An 18,169-nucleotide genomic window follows, 5' to 3' on the forward strand; every position below is an offset into this window, starting at 1 on the left:
TTCCGAATTTAGAAAGAAATTCTCTCCGGATTTCAGAAGATATTTTCCCGAATCTCAGAAGCAATTCTTTCCGAAATTCGGAATTATTTTTTCTTTATTTTTTTTTTAATTTTGGAAAAAAAATCTCTCCAAATTGCGGAAGAATTCTAAAAGAAATTTTCTCCGATTTTTGAAAGAAATTTCTTTCGAATTGCGGGAAAAATCTCCCCGAATTTCGGATGACATTCTCTTCGAATATCGGAAGAAATCGTAACAGAACTTCAGAAAACAAACCTCATCAAATTTGGGAACAACTTAGCTCCGAAATTCGGAAGAAAATTTCTTCAAATTTTAAAAAGAAATTTTTCCCGAATTTGGAGAAGGATTTTTTTCCGAGGAAATTTGCCAAGAATTAAGAAAAAAATTTGGTAGATTTTTTTAGATTTTTTATTATACTCTCGCCGGATTTCAGAAGTAATATTCTCCGAAATTTGAAAAAAATCTTTCCTGATTTCGGAAGAAATTCTCTGCGAATATCGGAAAAAGATTCGGAAGGAATTCTCTTCTAGATTTGTAAAAATGTCTTTCTTTGTATAAAATTCTTTCCGAATTTCATGAAAAAACTTTCCAAACTTTGGAAGCAATCCTTTCCAAAATTCGGAAGAAAATCTTTCTGAATTAAGGAAGAAATCCTCTTCGAATTTCGTAAGGAATTCTTTCCGAATTAGATGAGGATTTTTCCCAAATTTTGGTAGAAACTTTCCTCGCGTTTTGGAAGAAATTCTCCCCGAATTAGAAAAGGAATTTGCTTCGAATTTTGGAAGAAATTTTTACCGGGTTCTCTCCGAATGCAGGAAAAAATAATTCCGAATTTCGGAAGAAATTCACCCTGGATTTCGGAAGAAACTCTGAACGAATTAGCGAAGTTTTCAATTTTGGCGAAAAAACTCTTAGGTTTTCGAAAGAAAGCTAGAAAATTTTTCTAGAATGTCGAAGGAAATTTTCTTTGGAGATTGAAAAACAATAATTTGGGATTTGAAAAAAAAATCTTTGGATTTCAAAATAAATTCTTTATGATTTTGAGAAAATTGTCCCAATATTTGAGAAGAAATTGTCTCCAAATTTCGGAAGAAATTCTTTCCGAATTTCGGAAGAAATTCAGTCCGAATTTCGGAAGAAATTCTCTCCGGATTCCGGAAATGTTTCTCTCCTAATTTAAAAAGGATTCTTATCTGAATTTCGGAAGGAGTTCTTACCGAATTTTACCGAAATGGGAAAGAAAATTTACTCCAACTTTCGGAAGAAGGTCTCACCGATCTTCGAAGGAAATTCTCTCTGAAGAGATTCTCTTCGAATCTCGGCAGATATTCTCTCCGAATTTCGTAAGAAATTCATTCCAAATTTTGGAAGAATTTCATCGCAAATTTGAGAAGAAATTTTCTGCGATTTCCTCTGGGAAAAAAGGGAACTGTTCCCATCTCTATCTCACTGCAACAAATTTATAAATTCATCTCATATCACTAACCAGAAAAAAAAACAGAAACAATTCACGGACGTAATTGGAATAAAATTGAAACGCAACTGAAATGGTTATTAAAGGTGATTAAATTGCGAATTTGAATTTGAGACGGCAATCAAATGACTTTTGAATGATAATCAGTTTGAAATAAATTGTGATGATCATCATTCAAAGAAGAATGGGAGAGTGCTACATCTCGGGATGGATCAAATCTAAAACTGAAAATGATGTAAATGAAATTATATTTAATATGAACTTGGCATGCAATTTCCTTGCGCTGTTAATGGAATAGGGCTGAAACTGCAGTCCAACATCAACAAAGATGTAATTTACCCAAAATGAAGATGAAATTTAATTGTTGTTGTTGGAACAAAAACTGATTGCTTTTCGAATAATATTCAATGAATTTTATAATGAATTTCATGAAATGAAGGAAAAACCGTAGAATAGAACTTGAAAACCTGATCGAATGAAAAACATTGATGAATATCTTTCCCAAAAAAAATGTTGATACCGAAACGAAACATCGTATCTCCTCTGTTGGTAACATTCAATTCAAAAAGCACCAGCTGCACCCATCTCTACATCCACTCCAATGTGCAATATAACAGAAAAAACACTGTGTCTGATTTTCTCCCCATCTAACACTTTTTACTTCCAGAATTCATAGCAATGGAGCGAATCCAGTGGTGCGGTATCATCCTTATCATCCTCATTAAAATTCTGTGCGCGCAGCCACTGGCGAACAGCAACTTCCCGCTGAAGGGAGCAAATGGCACAGAAAACCTTAGCAGTCGACTAGTTAGTCAAATAGTTTTTAATTCTACCCTGAATCATCTGGCGGTGGACAGGACCACTGGCATGGTAAGTAGCCCCTTCGAATTTTCCAAACGAAACGAAAAAAAAATGTAACATTTCACCTTCACTAAAGATCATAATCATTCCCCCTCGCCCGTCCGGAAAGCATTCGAAATTTTCACTTTTTTTCGCCGCACGCCACCGCCCAAAAGAAGAAAAATTCCCATTTATCCTAGTTTGCCCTTCCCGGGCGCCATCAAACAGCCATCAAAGCGGGAAAGTGAGTTAAAGGAATATGGTGGGGCCGCTCCCCCGTTCCGTAACGTAATATGTACGTACAGTAAATCCCCCGAGAGCTCGTAAAATGACAGTCAACATACATACGCCATCACCGCCGCAGGGCCGCCCCGTATATGGAATTCGCCATTCCGGTCCCCTCCGGCGGCGGGCGGCGGTGGAGCTTTCTGACGAGAGTTCAACCACAACAGAGAGTAGTGCATAAAAGCAGCGGCGGGCGAAACTTTGTCGTATTTCATTCGCTTTCCGAGTTCGATGTCGTGTTGATATGGTTCTGATGGTTCACACGACAGCAGTGGTTCTCAAGGTTTTACTGTCGCCCCCCCATTTTCAGGTGAAACGGACGGTAGTGTCGACCATTTCGGAATTACGACACGTTTGTCCTTAATGCTATTTTACGGTGTGGAGCGCATTTATTGTGGCGTTGCGTAGGGGGTCAGTTGCTTTTATTATGTGCCCTGTTGTAAACTTTCCTAATCAAATTAATTCCACTCCGTAGCAGGAGGGAAACTTCTATTTTTAGAAAACAGATGAAGTCATGCCACGTCTGAGCCCACAAAGGCAATTATGCTGCATCAAACAAGTGAAAAAGTGTTTGGCATTAGACGAGAAATGTCGTTCATTTTGTTCAATTACATTTCGGAATACAATAAAGCAAACTTTTTGTGGAGTAGCTATGTTGATGTTCAGTTGTGCCTTGGCCTCACCCGCAAACATGTTGCCACCTGCTTGCCTATTAAACCGCATAATATTCACGGTAAAAGTCGGTGACCAGCGTATCAAAGCCGACAAAAGGTGCATCGTTTGCGATGAAAGGACATTTTCCTGACACAGTTTATTGCCTTATTCGATGAATCCCACTCGAGAATATCTGTCGTCGCATGAAAATTCATTATGGATAGCAGGAGGTCCTTAAATTCTCAACAAATTGAAAGAACTACAGGGATTCTACGAAATTTTTAATTCCGATGGGATTTTGAATAAAGTTTTGATGCCAAATCGAATTAATTTACAATTTCCAAACCCGGATGCATTTGCAATTTAAATATAAATAGCTTTCGATTTCACATTTTGATTTTTTAGAGTTTTTTCATCCATTGATGTTTTAGAGTTTGAAAATTTTTATGCAATGCTCATTGTTTGCAATTTTTGGTTTTCATACGAAAAATCTTTCAAACATCCAATGGAAAATCATACTAATTATCATCGGAAATTGATTCGGAAGTCTATATAAAATTCCTCAAAATGTTCATCGAAAATCCATTTCAATTCACTCGAACTTTGAGCTTGATTGATCCCCTCTGATTTTTTTCACACAAGGTTATAAAAGGTCATTAGAAATGGGTAAAGGGTGTTACTTTAAGGGCCCAGACCGTAGCAATCTGTTTCGTAATTGTGGAAGGGCACAGGGCGCAGAAATGCGATAAGTCACCAAAGTGTCCATCTGCGCCAGCAAAAAGCAAGCATGTAATCTCGTTATGGGTGGACCTCCGTCTCCCATCGGAGAGGAAAACAAGAAGAAGTCATGCAAGCAACACAGTTGAATCTGTCCAGCAGCTGCTGAGGTAGTCGATCTCGGAGTCGAGGACCGATGTCGCTCTCCTGTCCGACCTGTACAACGTCCCTGACTCGGGTCGTTATTTACGTGACTATTTTCACGCGCATCTCGGAATTTATTCCATGTACCACAAGGAGCATGCAATATATTTGAAACAGGTCGACAGACCTTTGCTTACGCGTGTAGATCTAAAAGCCTTACCCAAGGATTTTTTTTGGATAGCCATGAAGCTATGTTGTGTACACATTCTAATTTATCTACAATGAGGAGCGTATCCCCCGCGTAAAACCGACTCCAGTGTATAACACTATGGGTCTCCGAGCGAATTTGGCTTTTAGAGTGAAATTGTAACCTTCCGGTACAACTTTGACGTACGAGAATGGCAAAAAGTGTTTAATTGGTTTCACTCCAATATCCTAGATAAAAGGTCTATTGATAACTAAACCATGGGAAATCGTGATAAATCAATTAAATTTCAGTATTGAATAGGGGAAGGTGAGGAGATTTGATCTTTATGAGACTTGACCCCGCCCCCATCCTGTTTAATTTAACGAAAGTATTTTTGTTCTAGTATATTTTTTAGTAGGGTTGTGGGCACCCTTTTGAGTTTTGTCCATAACTTTGGTGCAAGTTAGTATCATGTCTACATTTTTATACCAGTTGAAAGCTAGACGTAAAACTTTACTACTAGGGAAGAAATTAGTTTGATTTAATTGATTTGAAACATTTTATTGACAATATTGCAAATTCCGCAATATATGGCATTCATTTATATACATCGCAGGCAAAAAAATGTTTTTTTTTAATTTCGCGTTTTTCTTTTCAATGAGGGGTCCCTATGAAAATAAACGATAATTTGTCAGCAACTTCAGAAGGGAATGTCTAAAAGGACAAATTTTCAATGGCAACAATAAGACTGAATTCCCCGTCGAATGCAACTTGTTGCGTGTAAATCGGCCAGCGCTTAGTTCCAAGAAGTGCATATACAATTCCAGCAGCCTGGAGGTCGTAGAGCAAAATCGTTCAAAAAGGTGTCTTATATTTTAGTCTTCTTGCCCTCAGATGCATTCAATCTATCAATTCTAACCGGTTCAAACAGTGACCCATTCTCACCCCCATTTGACCCATTGTCACCCCCGACGACCGCAAAAAAAAACAAAAAAATTATAAAACTTATTATTCCAATGAACTATGACTAAATAATTCGAAGAAAATGCATAAAAACGGCATTAAAATAAGTTTGTTGATTCGTTTGTTGATAACCTCAGTGATTTGTGAATAAAAAGAAGGTGCACATTACCGAATTTAGCAGCGTTTCAATAAAGTGACAAACAAAAATTTCGAGCTGGAATTTTGATGGCAATCGTTGTTGAAGCACAAAATAGACTAAATTTACCGTATGCATACGCACTTTTTCTATTCAATAACATCACTTTATGACACTTTGAAAAAGGTCAAACAAAACTTCTGTGTTGATTTTCATGTAAAAAAAATTGATTTGTTCATAGTTCAAAGTAAAGGTGTCTATCTATTTTGGTATTCTACACAAAACATCGTGTTTCGATAGCAAATAAATGACAGATGTCAGAATGTAACTGCAGTAACTGTAACAGTAACTGCTTTCTGTCAAAAGATACGTGGAGGTGGCCACAACCGAACCACTTCCCTTATAGATCCTTGAGACAAATGATCATTATGTAGTGTCTTATTTTGTGGATTGACAACGGTACTAATTTTACAGGATGGTCTGAGGTTTTGGACACTCTCCAAGAGATCTTTTAAGTGGCCACGCAAATGTTGAATAACTTCTCATAACATTGGCCAAAGTATAAATTTACACTTACATTCAGGTTTTAAGTTGTTAAATCAAGATGGACACACTTGATTCCTCATTAATCGCCCACACAAAAAAATAACTAGCGAAGTAAAAAATGATCAATTCTTCCCCGGTGTCTAGTTTTTGTATATTTCATTGATCAGATTGATTCGAAAAAGAGTAAACGTCATTCAATGGGGATCAAGTCTCCCCAAATTTTAAGATTGCATGCACTGTCGAATTATATAACAAAAATCGTTCATGAAAACATACATATTACGAAGAAAAAATAATATAAAAAATAGGAGAGAATCTTTTTATTTTTGTTTTTATGTTCTGAAAACTCCGATGTGGAATAGTCCCTTCCCGATTTTGGCAACACGATCGGATTTTTATGTTGCCAAAAACTGAAAAAACGTGATTGAAATTGTATTCTTACAACATGAACTACAGAGGTTGTGGAATGTCCTTAAGGTCACTCCTTACAGAATCCAAGTTTCAAAGTGCTCGCGTTTTCAGGGGCACACCACTCGATACGAAAGCAGCGTACAACTGTCATTTTTATTTTTTCACGCGTGCTGCGACGCCGCAAAGCTAAGTCAACAAAAATGACAGTTGTGCGCCGCCTCCGTATCGAATGATGTGCCCCCGTGTGTCTCGATGATTGAATTTTGAGAATTATTGTACCAACAGTGGCTTTAGCACACATTTTTGAGAGCCGCATTCGTTCAGCAGCAACAGATTTAAATTTTCACTGGTGCGCCGAAATGTTTGTAACATTCATGGAAGGTTACGGTGCTATCAAATATTGATGTATTTTCTGAAATGGATTGCACAGAACATGCCGGAATATAGAATGGAACCAGTTCATTGGATAGCAAGACGATGTTAGCTGCCATTTGCGAGTTAATACACTTTGCTAATGTAGTCGGTTGATAAGAAATTGTAAAAAAATCCCAAATTATTTTATAAGCACTTCATTGATAATGTATAATGTAACCAATTAGCCAGTTTTATCATAAAATTTTAAATGATGTATAATATTTAAAATTATAAATCGCGTCGGCCATGTCCTAACAACAATAAGTGGTGGTAAAAACATATCTGTTGTCGGTTCTATGACACCAACCCGAATGTCACTGCCCCGAATGTCACTGCCCCGAATGTCACTACCCCGAATATTCCACTACCCCGAATGCCCCACTACCCAGAAAAGCCATTACCCCGAAAGTCAAATAAATATATTACGCAATAATTTTAATTATTACTTTTGCATATGCTAACAATTATCCTGATATTTGAGCCGGGAGCGCTCGGGATAATGCGAAAGAGCGAATGCCAGAGACCTTGCCAGAGACGGTGCTTATATAGAGACCAGCGGAGAGAATGAAAGCAAATCTGGCTTCACGACCTCCACGAGAAATTTGTGAAAACGTGATGTGACTTTTAGTATAAGCAATTATTTCTTCTACTTTAATACATGTCCTTTCTATGAAACGGATTTAAATATCTTCAGCATATTATTTATATGAGTCTTCTCCATATGGCTCGGTCCATGGCTACACGTCGCCACCCACGCAGCCTACGGAGGGTCCGCAAGTAATCTTCCACCTGATTGATCCACCTTCTTCTGCCCGTCGGATCGTTGTCGAGAACCATTTTCACCTGGTTACTGTCCGATATTCTGGCTACGTGCCCGGCCCACCGCAGTCGTCCGATTTTCGCGGTGTGAACGATGGATGGTTCTCCCAACAGCTGATGCAACTCGTGGTTCATTCGCCTCCTCCACGTACCGTCCGCCATCTGCACCCCACCATAGATGGTACGCAGCACTTTCCTTTCGAAATCTCTAAGTGCGCGTCGAGCATCGTCCAGGTCTCGTGTCCGTAGAGCACTACCGGTCTAATGAGCGTTTTGTAGATTGTCAGTTTGGTACGGCGGCGAACTCTATTCGATCGGTGCGCCTTGAGGAGTCCAAAGTACGTACGATTTCCAGCCACTATGTGTCTCCGAATTTCTCTGCTGGTATTATTTTCGGCCACCTCGATTTCGTCACCACCGATGCAAACTCGCGGTGGGTGGCTCACATTGTCTTCTTTTGAACCTCTTCCTATCATGTACTTCGTCTTCGACGTGTTGATGACTAGTCCGATCCGCTTAGCTTCCCTCTTCAGTCTGGTGTAGGCTTCCTCCATCTTCTGAAAGTTACGTGCCATTATATCTGTGTCGTCGGCGAAGCCGAATAGCTGGACGGACTTATTGAAAATTGTACCACTCGTGTCAATCCCTGCTCTTCGTATTACCCCTTTCAAAGCGATGTTGAATAGCAGACACGAAAGACCATCACCTTACCGTAACCCTCTGCGGGTTTCGAAGGGACTCGAGAATGCCCCTGAAGCTCGAACTACGCACATCACCCGATCCATCGTCGCTTTGATCAACCGTGTCAGTTTACCCGGGAATCCGTGTTCGTGCATTAACTGCCATAGCTGGTCTCGATTGATTGTATCATATGCGACTTTGAAGTCGATGAATAGATGATGTGTTGGCACGTTGTATATGCGGCATTTCTGCAGTACCTGGCGAATGGCGAACACCTGGTCCGTGGTGCAGCATTCGCCCATAAAACCCGCCTGGTACTGCCCCACGAACTCTCTTGCAATTGGTGTTAGTCGGCGGCCTAAAATTTGGGAGAGTACCATGTAGGCGGCGTTCAGCAATGTGATTGGGCGGTAGTTGCTACAATCCAGCTTATCGCCTTTTTTGTAGATGGGACACATGACACTTTTCATCCACTTTCGCGGCAGAACCTCATCCTCCCAAACCTTGGTAATTACCCAGTGCAGCGCTCTAGCCAGTGCCTCACCACCGTGTTTAAGCAGTTCTCCTGGTAGTTGGTCAACTCCAGGGGCTTTGTTGTTTTTCAGCCGGCCAATCTCCTCCTGGATTTCGTGGAGATTCGGAGCCGGAAATCACATGTCCTGTGCGCGTGCTTCCAGGTTCGTTACCATACCGCCACCGTTATCTGCCACATCGCCATTCAGGTGCTCTTCGTAGTGCTGCCGCCACCTTTGGATCACCTCACGCTCGTTTGTAAGAAGGTTCCCGTTTATGTCCTTTCATATATCGGGCTGTGGCACGTGACCCTTACATGAACGGCTTAACTTCTCATAGAACTTTCGTGCGTTATTAGCGCGGTACATTTGCTCCGTCTCTTCATGATCTCGATCTTTCTGCTGGCGCTTTTTGCTCCGAAAAATCGATTTTTGTCTGTTCCGCGCCCGTTTGTATCGTGCCTCGCTCACCCTGGTGGGGTGTTGCAGCAATTTCGCCCATGCTGCATTCTTCTCCTCCACTAACTGCTCACATTCGCCGCCATACCAGTCGTTTCTCTGATGTTTAGCCGCGACGGACGACTTCGATGCGTGTTGTACACCGTCGAGAGTTTTGAGCGCAGACATACTGCAACGAGGTAGTGGTCTTATTCAATATTCGCACTGCGGTAAGTGCATACGTTCGTGATGTCGGAGAAGAATTTACCGTCGATTAGAACGTGGTCGAGTTGGTTTTCCGTTATTTGATTAGGTGATTTCCATGTTGCCTTGTGAATATTCTTGCGGGGGAAGACAGTGTTTCGGACTACCATTCCGCGGGAGGCAGCAAAGTTCATGCATTGTTGGCCGATGTCGTTCGATACGGTATGCAGACTATCCGGTCCTATGACCGGTCTATACATTTTCTCCCTTCCTACCTGAGCGTTCATGTCACCGATGACGATTTTGACGTCCCGCAGTGGGCATCCATTGTTTGTCTGCTCCAACTGTGCGTAGAACGCTTCTTTCTCGTCGACGGGTCTCATTTCGTGTGGGCAGTGCACGTTTATGATGCTATAGCTGAAGAAACGGCCTTTTATCATCAGCTTGCACATCCATGCGTTGATTGGCTGTCACCCAATCACACATTGGCGCATCTTGTACAGCACTATGAAGCCGGTTCCCACCTCGTTGGTGGTGCCACAGCTTTGGTAGAAGGTAGCCGCTCGATGTCCGCTTCTCCACACTTTCTATCCTGTCCAGCAAATCTCCTACAGCGCCACGTCGTCGAAGTTGCGGGGATTTAATTCATCGTAGATCATCCTGTCGCAACCTGTGAATCCTTGCGACTTGCAGTTCCATATTCCAAGCTTCCAATCGTGATCCTTTATTCTTCGCCTAGGTCTTTGCCGATTATATCGAATCGTATTATCTCTTAAATTGCTCGTAATTATTGGTTTTACATGCGGCTTATTAGGCCTGTGCAAACCTTCTGTCTCGTTGGAGGGCCGTCATGTCATGTCTGTTTTGTGTCCCACCTGACACCAGTACTTGGGCATGTGCGCTTTGAGCTGCACAGGGTCGCTTTGGTGGGGCCTACTTGCGCATACATGCAGCTTTTTATAGAGGCTTAACAGGGCCCACTGTCAAACCCCACCACATCCTAGGCCAGCCCCACAACTCGCAGATGGCCTGGGGAGGGATCGTCAAGCCCTTGGACATAGTCCGGCTTTTGCGATGTATTGCGCTCAGATACGAGGGCATCCAGGTGTGTCAACCTCAGAGACGCAGGAGGTTAGCGAGATAGGGCGGAATTTTGTGGCATCCCGGGAGGTGACGCTATCCTTCGGTATTGCGATGACGTGGCTGAGCCGCCATACGTCTGGAAAGATTTGGCCCGACCAGGCGTGGTTGACCAAATCCAGGAAAAAGGCTTTAGCTGGAAGAGGAAGGTTTTTGGTCGTCGTGTACCCTATTCCAACTGGTCCAGAGGAATTTCCGTTACTCCTGGCGAGGAAATGGAAGCTCGGTGTTAGAGAAAGGTTGGTTGAAGCGGAATTCGACAAGTCCGGTGGGACTTGGAAGTTCTCGAGGGAACAGGATCTGGTGGTGATGAACATGTGTAATTCGGCTGGGTACCCACTTACCGCGACAAGTGAAGCAAAATACTCCCTTGAGGGTCCGAGATAGTGTGATCTTCAACCTCAAGCTGGATGGGGGAAAAACTACGTTTGCCACTGAGAGCGTTTACTTTCCTCCATAGCTCGGCGGCGGGTTGCGCTACGATTGATTGAGTGTTTGGTCGGAGCATAAACGTTCCGACATTCAATGATTCCTGGTCCCGGATAGACCATGAGAATAGATCATATTAACAAACAATTTTGAATTCATCGTAGAAAATTATTCGAATTTCCATCGGAAATTCAGTCGAATTCTCAAAGGTGATTTTTCCGAATTTCCAAAGTAAATACACCTGAGTTTCGAACAGAAATATCATTCGAATATTAATCGCAAATTCATTACACTTTGCATTGGAAACTCATCCAATTTCTATCGTTTTTTTTTCGTTCCATTTCCATTCAAATTTATAACGAAACTTATTTGTATTTTCATCAAAAATTCATTCTAAATTTATATTATAGTTTCCATTGGAATTTTTATCGGAAAATCATTCCAATTTTCATTGGGAGCTCATTTGCAATTCCAACAAAATTTTTTTTTCGAAAATTCATTCCAATTTACATCGGAAATTCATTCTAGCTTCATTCAATATTCCATCGACAATTCAATTGAATTTTCATCAAATAATTCTTCTTGTTTCCCTTGCGATAAATCATTCGTTTTTAATCAAATCTTTTCCATTGAAAGTTCATTCAAAATTCCATCGCTAATTCATTCGAGTTTGCATCGAAAATCATTCGAAATTCCATCAGATATTAATTCGAGTTTGCATCGAAAATTCATTAGATTTTCCTTTTCCATTTCCGGTCATCCTTTTGATTTGTTTTAGTAATTCATTCAATTTCCCATTTTTTGAATTTTTTATTTCCACAGGAAATTTATTTCAATTTACATCGAAAGTTCATTTCAATTTCCAAAGGAAATTATTTTCATTTTCCATCGGTAATTATTTTCCAATATCCTAAAAAATAATTCTGATTTATTTCGGAAATTTATTCTAACTTTCTTCAAAAATCTATTCTGATTTCCTTCGGAAATCCTTTCAAATATCCATCAGAAATTCAGCCGAATTTCCTTCGAAAATTCATTCAATGTTATGTCAGTAATTCATTAGAATTTCCTTCGGAAAACCTTTCCAATTCACATCGTTTATTCGATCTAATTTTTATCGAAAATTCATTCGAATTTCGGTCGGATATTCATTCGAACCAATTTCCCCAATTTCCATTAAAAAAAATATGCAAATTGTCATAAGAAAATCCATTCAAGTTCCCTCAAAAATTTTTCGGAAATTCCATGAGAATTTTCCTCAATCTTTCATCGGAAATTCATTCATATTTCCATCGGACATTCAATCAAGTTTTCAACGGAAATTCATTCGAGCTTCCATAGAAAATTAATTCATATTTCAGTCGGCAATTCAAGTGAATTTTCTTCTTAAATTCGGAAATGAATTTGATTAATTTAAATTAACATGACTGTAAGAACCTGGTCGGTATCAATATTAGCCCTTCCGTTACCAACCCCCCCCCCCCTTTGAAAACGAAAATAAAAATCTTTTTGGCTGTAACTTTTTTGTCTTTCGACATTTCTTTTCGCAACTTTCATCAAAAGAAGCGAAATTCATTCAAGTTTCAGGAGCTCTATAAGATTTTAGGAATGGCCACTTGATACCGAAGTTATTCTGGATTTAAAATGGGTGTTAGTTTTTGGCCATATGCCAGAACGCATACTTCGGAAATGATAATTTTAGATATTTTGATGAAAAACGATCTTTAAACGATACCAAATTAGATCAGGTATTTGATCGATCCGAAATATGGTCTGTATTCCGGAATCCGGACGTTTCACCGGAACCTGTTACGGGGTCACTTTACGGAAATAGGCGAATACCAACATGCGACCCATCACACTTCATGATTTCAAAAGTTATGGCATTCCATGGTAGTTTTGTACTTCCTAGAACGTATTTGAACCGATTGGAATCGGTAAACGGTTTAGCCATGAAGCCCATAACTGATGGGTATAGACAAATTTTCAATGAATAACTGCAGTAATGGTTATAGAATACTAAGTTGAAAAGCGAGCCAAGATCCAGCTAGAATGTGGAGCTATTGAAAATGGAGAAGAAAATCATGTGTCATACCAAACATCGTGTTTTCGAAAGTTATCGCATTATATCATACCTTTGTATTTTCTCCATTCGACCAGTAGTAAAATTTCAATAGATTCAAATATTCTCCATGAAGTGAAAAACTACCCGTCTTCCGGTTCTAATCACTTCAAATACGATCCAGGAAATACGAAACTATCATGGAAGACTTCCATGCCAAAACTTCTGAAATCATGAAAATTTACATGCCGCATGATGAGATTAGCTTATTTTCTCAAAATTTACCCTTGTACCGGTACTCGATACATCCGTTTTCCATTTCCAATCAGTTGAAATACGAGCCAGGAAGTACAAAACTACCATACAATGCTATATCTTTTGAAATCATGGGTTTTGATGGGTCGCATGATGGTATTCTCCTATTTCCGTAAAGTGACCCTATAACAGGCTCCGGTGGAACGACCGGATTCCGATCATGCGAAAAAAAAATTTCGAAAGACAAAAAAGTTACAGCCAAAAAGATTTTTATTTCCGTTTTCAAAAGGGGGTTGTTGAGGAAAGGAAGTTTTTCTGCCCAAGCGATTAGCAGACTCAATTGATCACAAACCGTATCGAATATCACTCAATCTTATAACTGAGGATATCCTACAATAAATGTAAGTATAAATTGACATGAAATGATTTCCCTTTTCCTTTCACAAACAAAATATCAGAAGTCAGTAAAAAAGTCACTCAGTGCGGTTTGGTTGAACCCCGACCTTTTGTTGAGTGACTGAAACTTGAACAGTGAGAATGATTAACTTATCCAAGATAGTCTTTAAGTTGATTTATTGTGCAATTTTACTAATTTGTGTCAATCACGAAGTAACAATCATTAATTTGATTCTCTCAGGAATTTCTCCTTAAATTTCTTTAGTGATTTTCCAGGAACCTTTTTTCTTAGAAATTCCTTCCTACACTTTTAATTCCTGAGACAACTTTCTCCAGAAAATTCATCGCAATTTTTTCCAAAAATTCAAATATGTATTTTCTCAGAAACTTGAATATGATTCTAAAAAAATGAAAAGAGCAATAAAAAAATATGAAAATTTCCATGAAGAAATATGAAAACAGCAATGGATCTGAGCATTTTTTTCCGTAGATGATCGCACCTTTACAATCGTTTATTTTTCATAGAAAATTTAATCAATTTTATTGCTTTTTTGTATTTTTATGTAATGTTTGTTTATGTTTATGTAATTTTGTACCAAAACTTTAGTTTATGATTTTTTTTTTATGGAACGGATTTTTGTATTGTAGAAAATTCCTAATTGTTTATGGAAATTTTCCACTATTTGTGAAAACATTATAATTATTTGTTACACATACCCTGATTTCTTTACAGGCCGGACTCGATTATCCGGAGTGTTGAAAAAAATTTCATTACGGATAATCGAACCCTTTGGATAATCGAGCCATTTTTTTGTTGTTGCTGAAAATTTAACTTTTGCTCAAATTATCTTCATTTTGGATATATAACATCTAATAAAATATCCTGTTGGCCCGTTCATGGATTCTGACTACCATTAGAGGTCAGCGCCGATCCGAAAATTGTCGGCGGCAACGTTTGTCATAATTTTGGTCGGCGATGGCTTGGCGATTTTTTTTATTACGTTCGTAACGTAAAGTTTTTTTTCAGGATATTTTAAGACATTAACGGGAGAATCCTTTTAATTTCCCCGGAAAAATCTAATGAGCTGTCCCAGGAGATTCTTCCAAGTTTTCGGATTTTCAACAGGAATTGCTTTAGAGCTTTAGAGTTTTCAAGGGAACTTCTTTGAAATTTTCACTGGAAATTGTTTACGAGTTTGCCCATGCTACCGGGCATGCATGCCTCGAATTTAACAGAATTTCCTTGTGATTTTTTTTAAAGATTCACAAAAACTGTTTCCAACGGAATTTCAACTGGATTTTTTTACGGAATTTCTTTGGATTTCTACGTGAAATTCCTTATGTTGTCTATTAGTAATTCTTCGGAAATTCTACGAGAAAATTTTCAAAAGACGAAGGGTCGTTTGGTTGAAAGTCATTTGACCGAATGCCACATGGACGAATAAAACGTTAAGCCGAAAGCTATCTGCTCGAATTCCATTTGTCTGATACGGTTATTATGTGGAAAATGGTTTGGCGGTACGACCAAACTAGTTATTTGGCCGAAGAAGCCATATGCCCTAACAGGTCGTTTGGTCGAATAGGTCTTGTCATCGAAAATTCCATTTGACCGAAACGGTAGTTTAGCACGAAGGGCAATTTGGCCGAAAATGTTTTTCGGCTTATACGGCGAAAAACGTCGATCCGTTCAGCCAAACGCCATTTTTGAACAAATGAGCTGTCGGAGCAAACGTCTTTTTCGGCCAAATTATCAGTTTGGCCGTATGATTTTCACCCGTACGTCGCAAACCGTTTTCGACCTTATGCCACCTCGTCCGGCCAAGCAGCATTTTCGGTCGAATGTTTTTTTTCCGGTAGCTCGGGCAAACAACACCATATGTTCATTTCGGCCAAATGGCCCTTTTCTACCAAACGACCATCTAGGCCTTTTGGCTAAATGACCTATTCGATTAGATGACTTTTCAGTCAAATGACCTGTTCGGCCGAACGACATTATCGGCCATATGCCTATTTCGGCCAAATGATTTTATGCCAGTCGAGTTTCGGATTAATGACATATTCGGCCAAATAACAAACGACCCTTCCCCGTCAAAACATTTGATTTCAACGTGAAATTCTGTGGATATCAACAGGAAATCCTTGAAAATTTACGCAGGTAATTCTTCGAGATTCCCAAAGGAAATTCTTTATAATTCACCCGGGAAATTTCTGGAATTTGCATTGTTAGTGGCGCAGTCGTCTAAGCGTATTTGCAAGCCATGGAGTGTAAGTTTGATTCCCGCCCTAGTAAGGAGAAAACATTTCGTGAAGCGGAAAACGCTCCACTTGTTCACTAGGTGCTGTGTGAATGTCCTGCCCGTTGTCTAATGTCAAGTGTTAAGGTCACTCCTGACAGAATCCAAGTTTCAAAGTGCTCGCGTTTTCGGGGGTACACCACTCGATACGGAAGCAACGCACAACTGTCATTTTTTTTTTCACGTATGCTGCGACGCAGCAAAGCTGAATCAACTAAATTTACAGTTGTCCGCCGCCTCCGTATCGAGTGGTGTACCCCCGAAAACGCGAGCACTTTGAAACTTGGATTCTGTCAGGAGTGACCTTAAGTATTCAGTCTGTGCGAGCTCTGGTCAAAGATGGTGATCCTGTCTTTCTTTCTTTTAAATTCTACAAAAAAGATCTTCAAGAATTAGATCTATTAGAATTTTTAAGGAAATTTATTCAGAATTTCAACGGTAGTGTTTTCGAGATTTCGAAGGATATTATTCAGAATTTTCATTAAAAGTTCTTAGTTTTTATGATTTTTGAACGAAAAAATGTAAGGAATTTTCAAGAAAAATAGCCTTTTCACGAGAAATCCTCTGGAGTTTCAACGGGATTGCTAACTGTCGGTGGTGACGGCGCTCACCTCTAACCACCGTGTGGTCCTCCGGGAAATCTGGAGGATCCCAAAATATGAAAACTTCTCAATTTTATCGTTAAGCACCAAGATTTTTCTGATGCATTTGGTTTTGTATTATGAATATGCACTTAATGTTGTGGCTTACATGCTGTGGCCATCCGAAAATTCCGGTACATCCGTGAAATAAAACAAAAATAATGATTTTCATTGCATAGCACCATTTGACATTCTAACAACGGAGTTTATTTCATTTGATTTATTCAAACTAAGGCCTCTGCAGTACATAAAATTCGTCTACATTCAGCTCGGTCAGTATTTGCACGTCGCCAACTTAGTAGTCCTCGGACGGACCTCAAATCGAACCATCTTGCTTTTTGCGCACCTCGCCTTCTTGTCCCCTGCGGATCTCTATTAGGAACCATTTTCACTGGGTTATTGTCCAACATTCTGAGCATGACATTGGGCATTGATCACCTTGGCCACCGAGTGATTCTTTAGAAAATGAAAATATTCATTTCATAATTAAGGGAAGATCCATTAATTACGTAACGCAAAAAAATGGACATTTTAAATCTCCCTCCCCCCTATGTCACACTTTTTGTATGTAAAAAAATTGTATGGATTGTCACACTTCAGGGAACCCCTAAGCGTTACGTAATTAATGGATGTTCCCTAAACACAAGGATTTTTTGTTGTTACTATGCGTGCACCAGTTCCAGTGTTTGATTCTATACATGGACCACCGTTGGCGAAATAACCATTTTTTCCATATAAATATTGAAACTGTTCACAAATTACGAAACGCTGGAAAGAGAGGCAGCCGGTAAGACCGTGCGTTACGATTCATACAAATCAATTAAACCTTCCATACAAAAAGCGTTACGAGGGGGGACGCAGGTTCAAAATCGTCAAATTTAGCGTTACGTAAATTTGTGAATGAACCCATTCCGGATATTCCGGAGGACCTTTTGGTAGCATTAGTTACAATGTCAATGCTGCACTCAGAATGTACATACGAATGCTTAAAAAATTGAAATTCATAAATTGGTCATTTTTATGAATGTTCTTGATTTCCGTTCGTTGCGATTCAAATATGACGTCCACTATTTTTTTAGATTTCAGGACCCCCCTCCCCCCTCTGTCGCGCTTTTTTGTATACCTAGTATATGTAGTGTCACAAAATCTTTGACCCCTCCCCCCTAAAACCTGTGACATCATTGTTGAACGACCCCTTCCCTTAGGGTTCTTTCACAAAATTCATAACGCTGAATTTGATAAATTTGATACCCCACTCTCCTTTTGGAACCCTTTTGCCTTTATCGTACAACAATGTTTTTATGGAAGGTTTATTTTTTTGTACAGACCGCAACGCTTGGTCTGACTTCCTCCCTCCCCTAAAGCGTTACGTAATTTGTAAACAGTCCCTTAGGAAAGCGAGAAAGGCACTATCATTACTAGATGTCGAGTCCGGCCTGTATTAGCAAATTCCTATTTTTTTATGAAAAATTTCTTATTCTTGTTATGAAAACTCATATGTGAATATGT

The 18,169-nt window shown here is 39.5% G+C and overlaps 1 protein-coding gene across 4 annotated transcripts in view; it reads left to right on the plus strand.

Moving 5' to 3' along the window:
- The window catches only part of LOC134207908 (plexin-A2), a 200,251-nt gene that overhangs the window by 101,201 nt on the left and 80,881 nt on the right, over positions 1-18,169 (plus strand). For all 4 annotated transcript variants that reach the window (XM_062683960.1, XM_062683959.1, XM_062683961.1 and 1 more), the window contains one exon: positions 2,160-2,362. In XM_062683960.1, the coding sequence (XP_062539944.1) occupies positions 2,171-2,362 (192 nt within the window). In that variant the 5' untranslated portion in view covers positions 2,160-2,170. The remainder of the gene's footprint in view (positions 1-2,159; positions 2,363-18,169) is intronic.

Source organism: Armigeres subalbatus, chromosome 1 (assembly GCF_024139115.2).
Source record: "Armigeres subalbatus isolate Guangzhou_Male chromosome 1, GZ_Asu_2, whole genome shotgun sequence".
NCBI classification, from domain to species: domain Eukaryota; kingdom Metazoa; phylum Arthropoda; class Insecta; order Diptera; family Culicidae; genus Armigeres; species Armigeres subalbatus.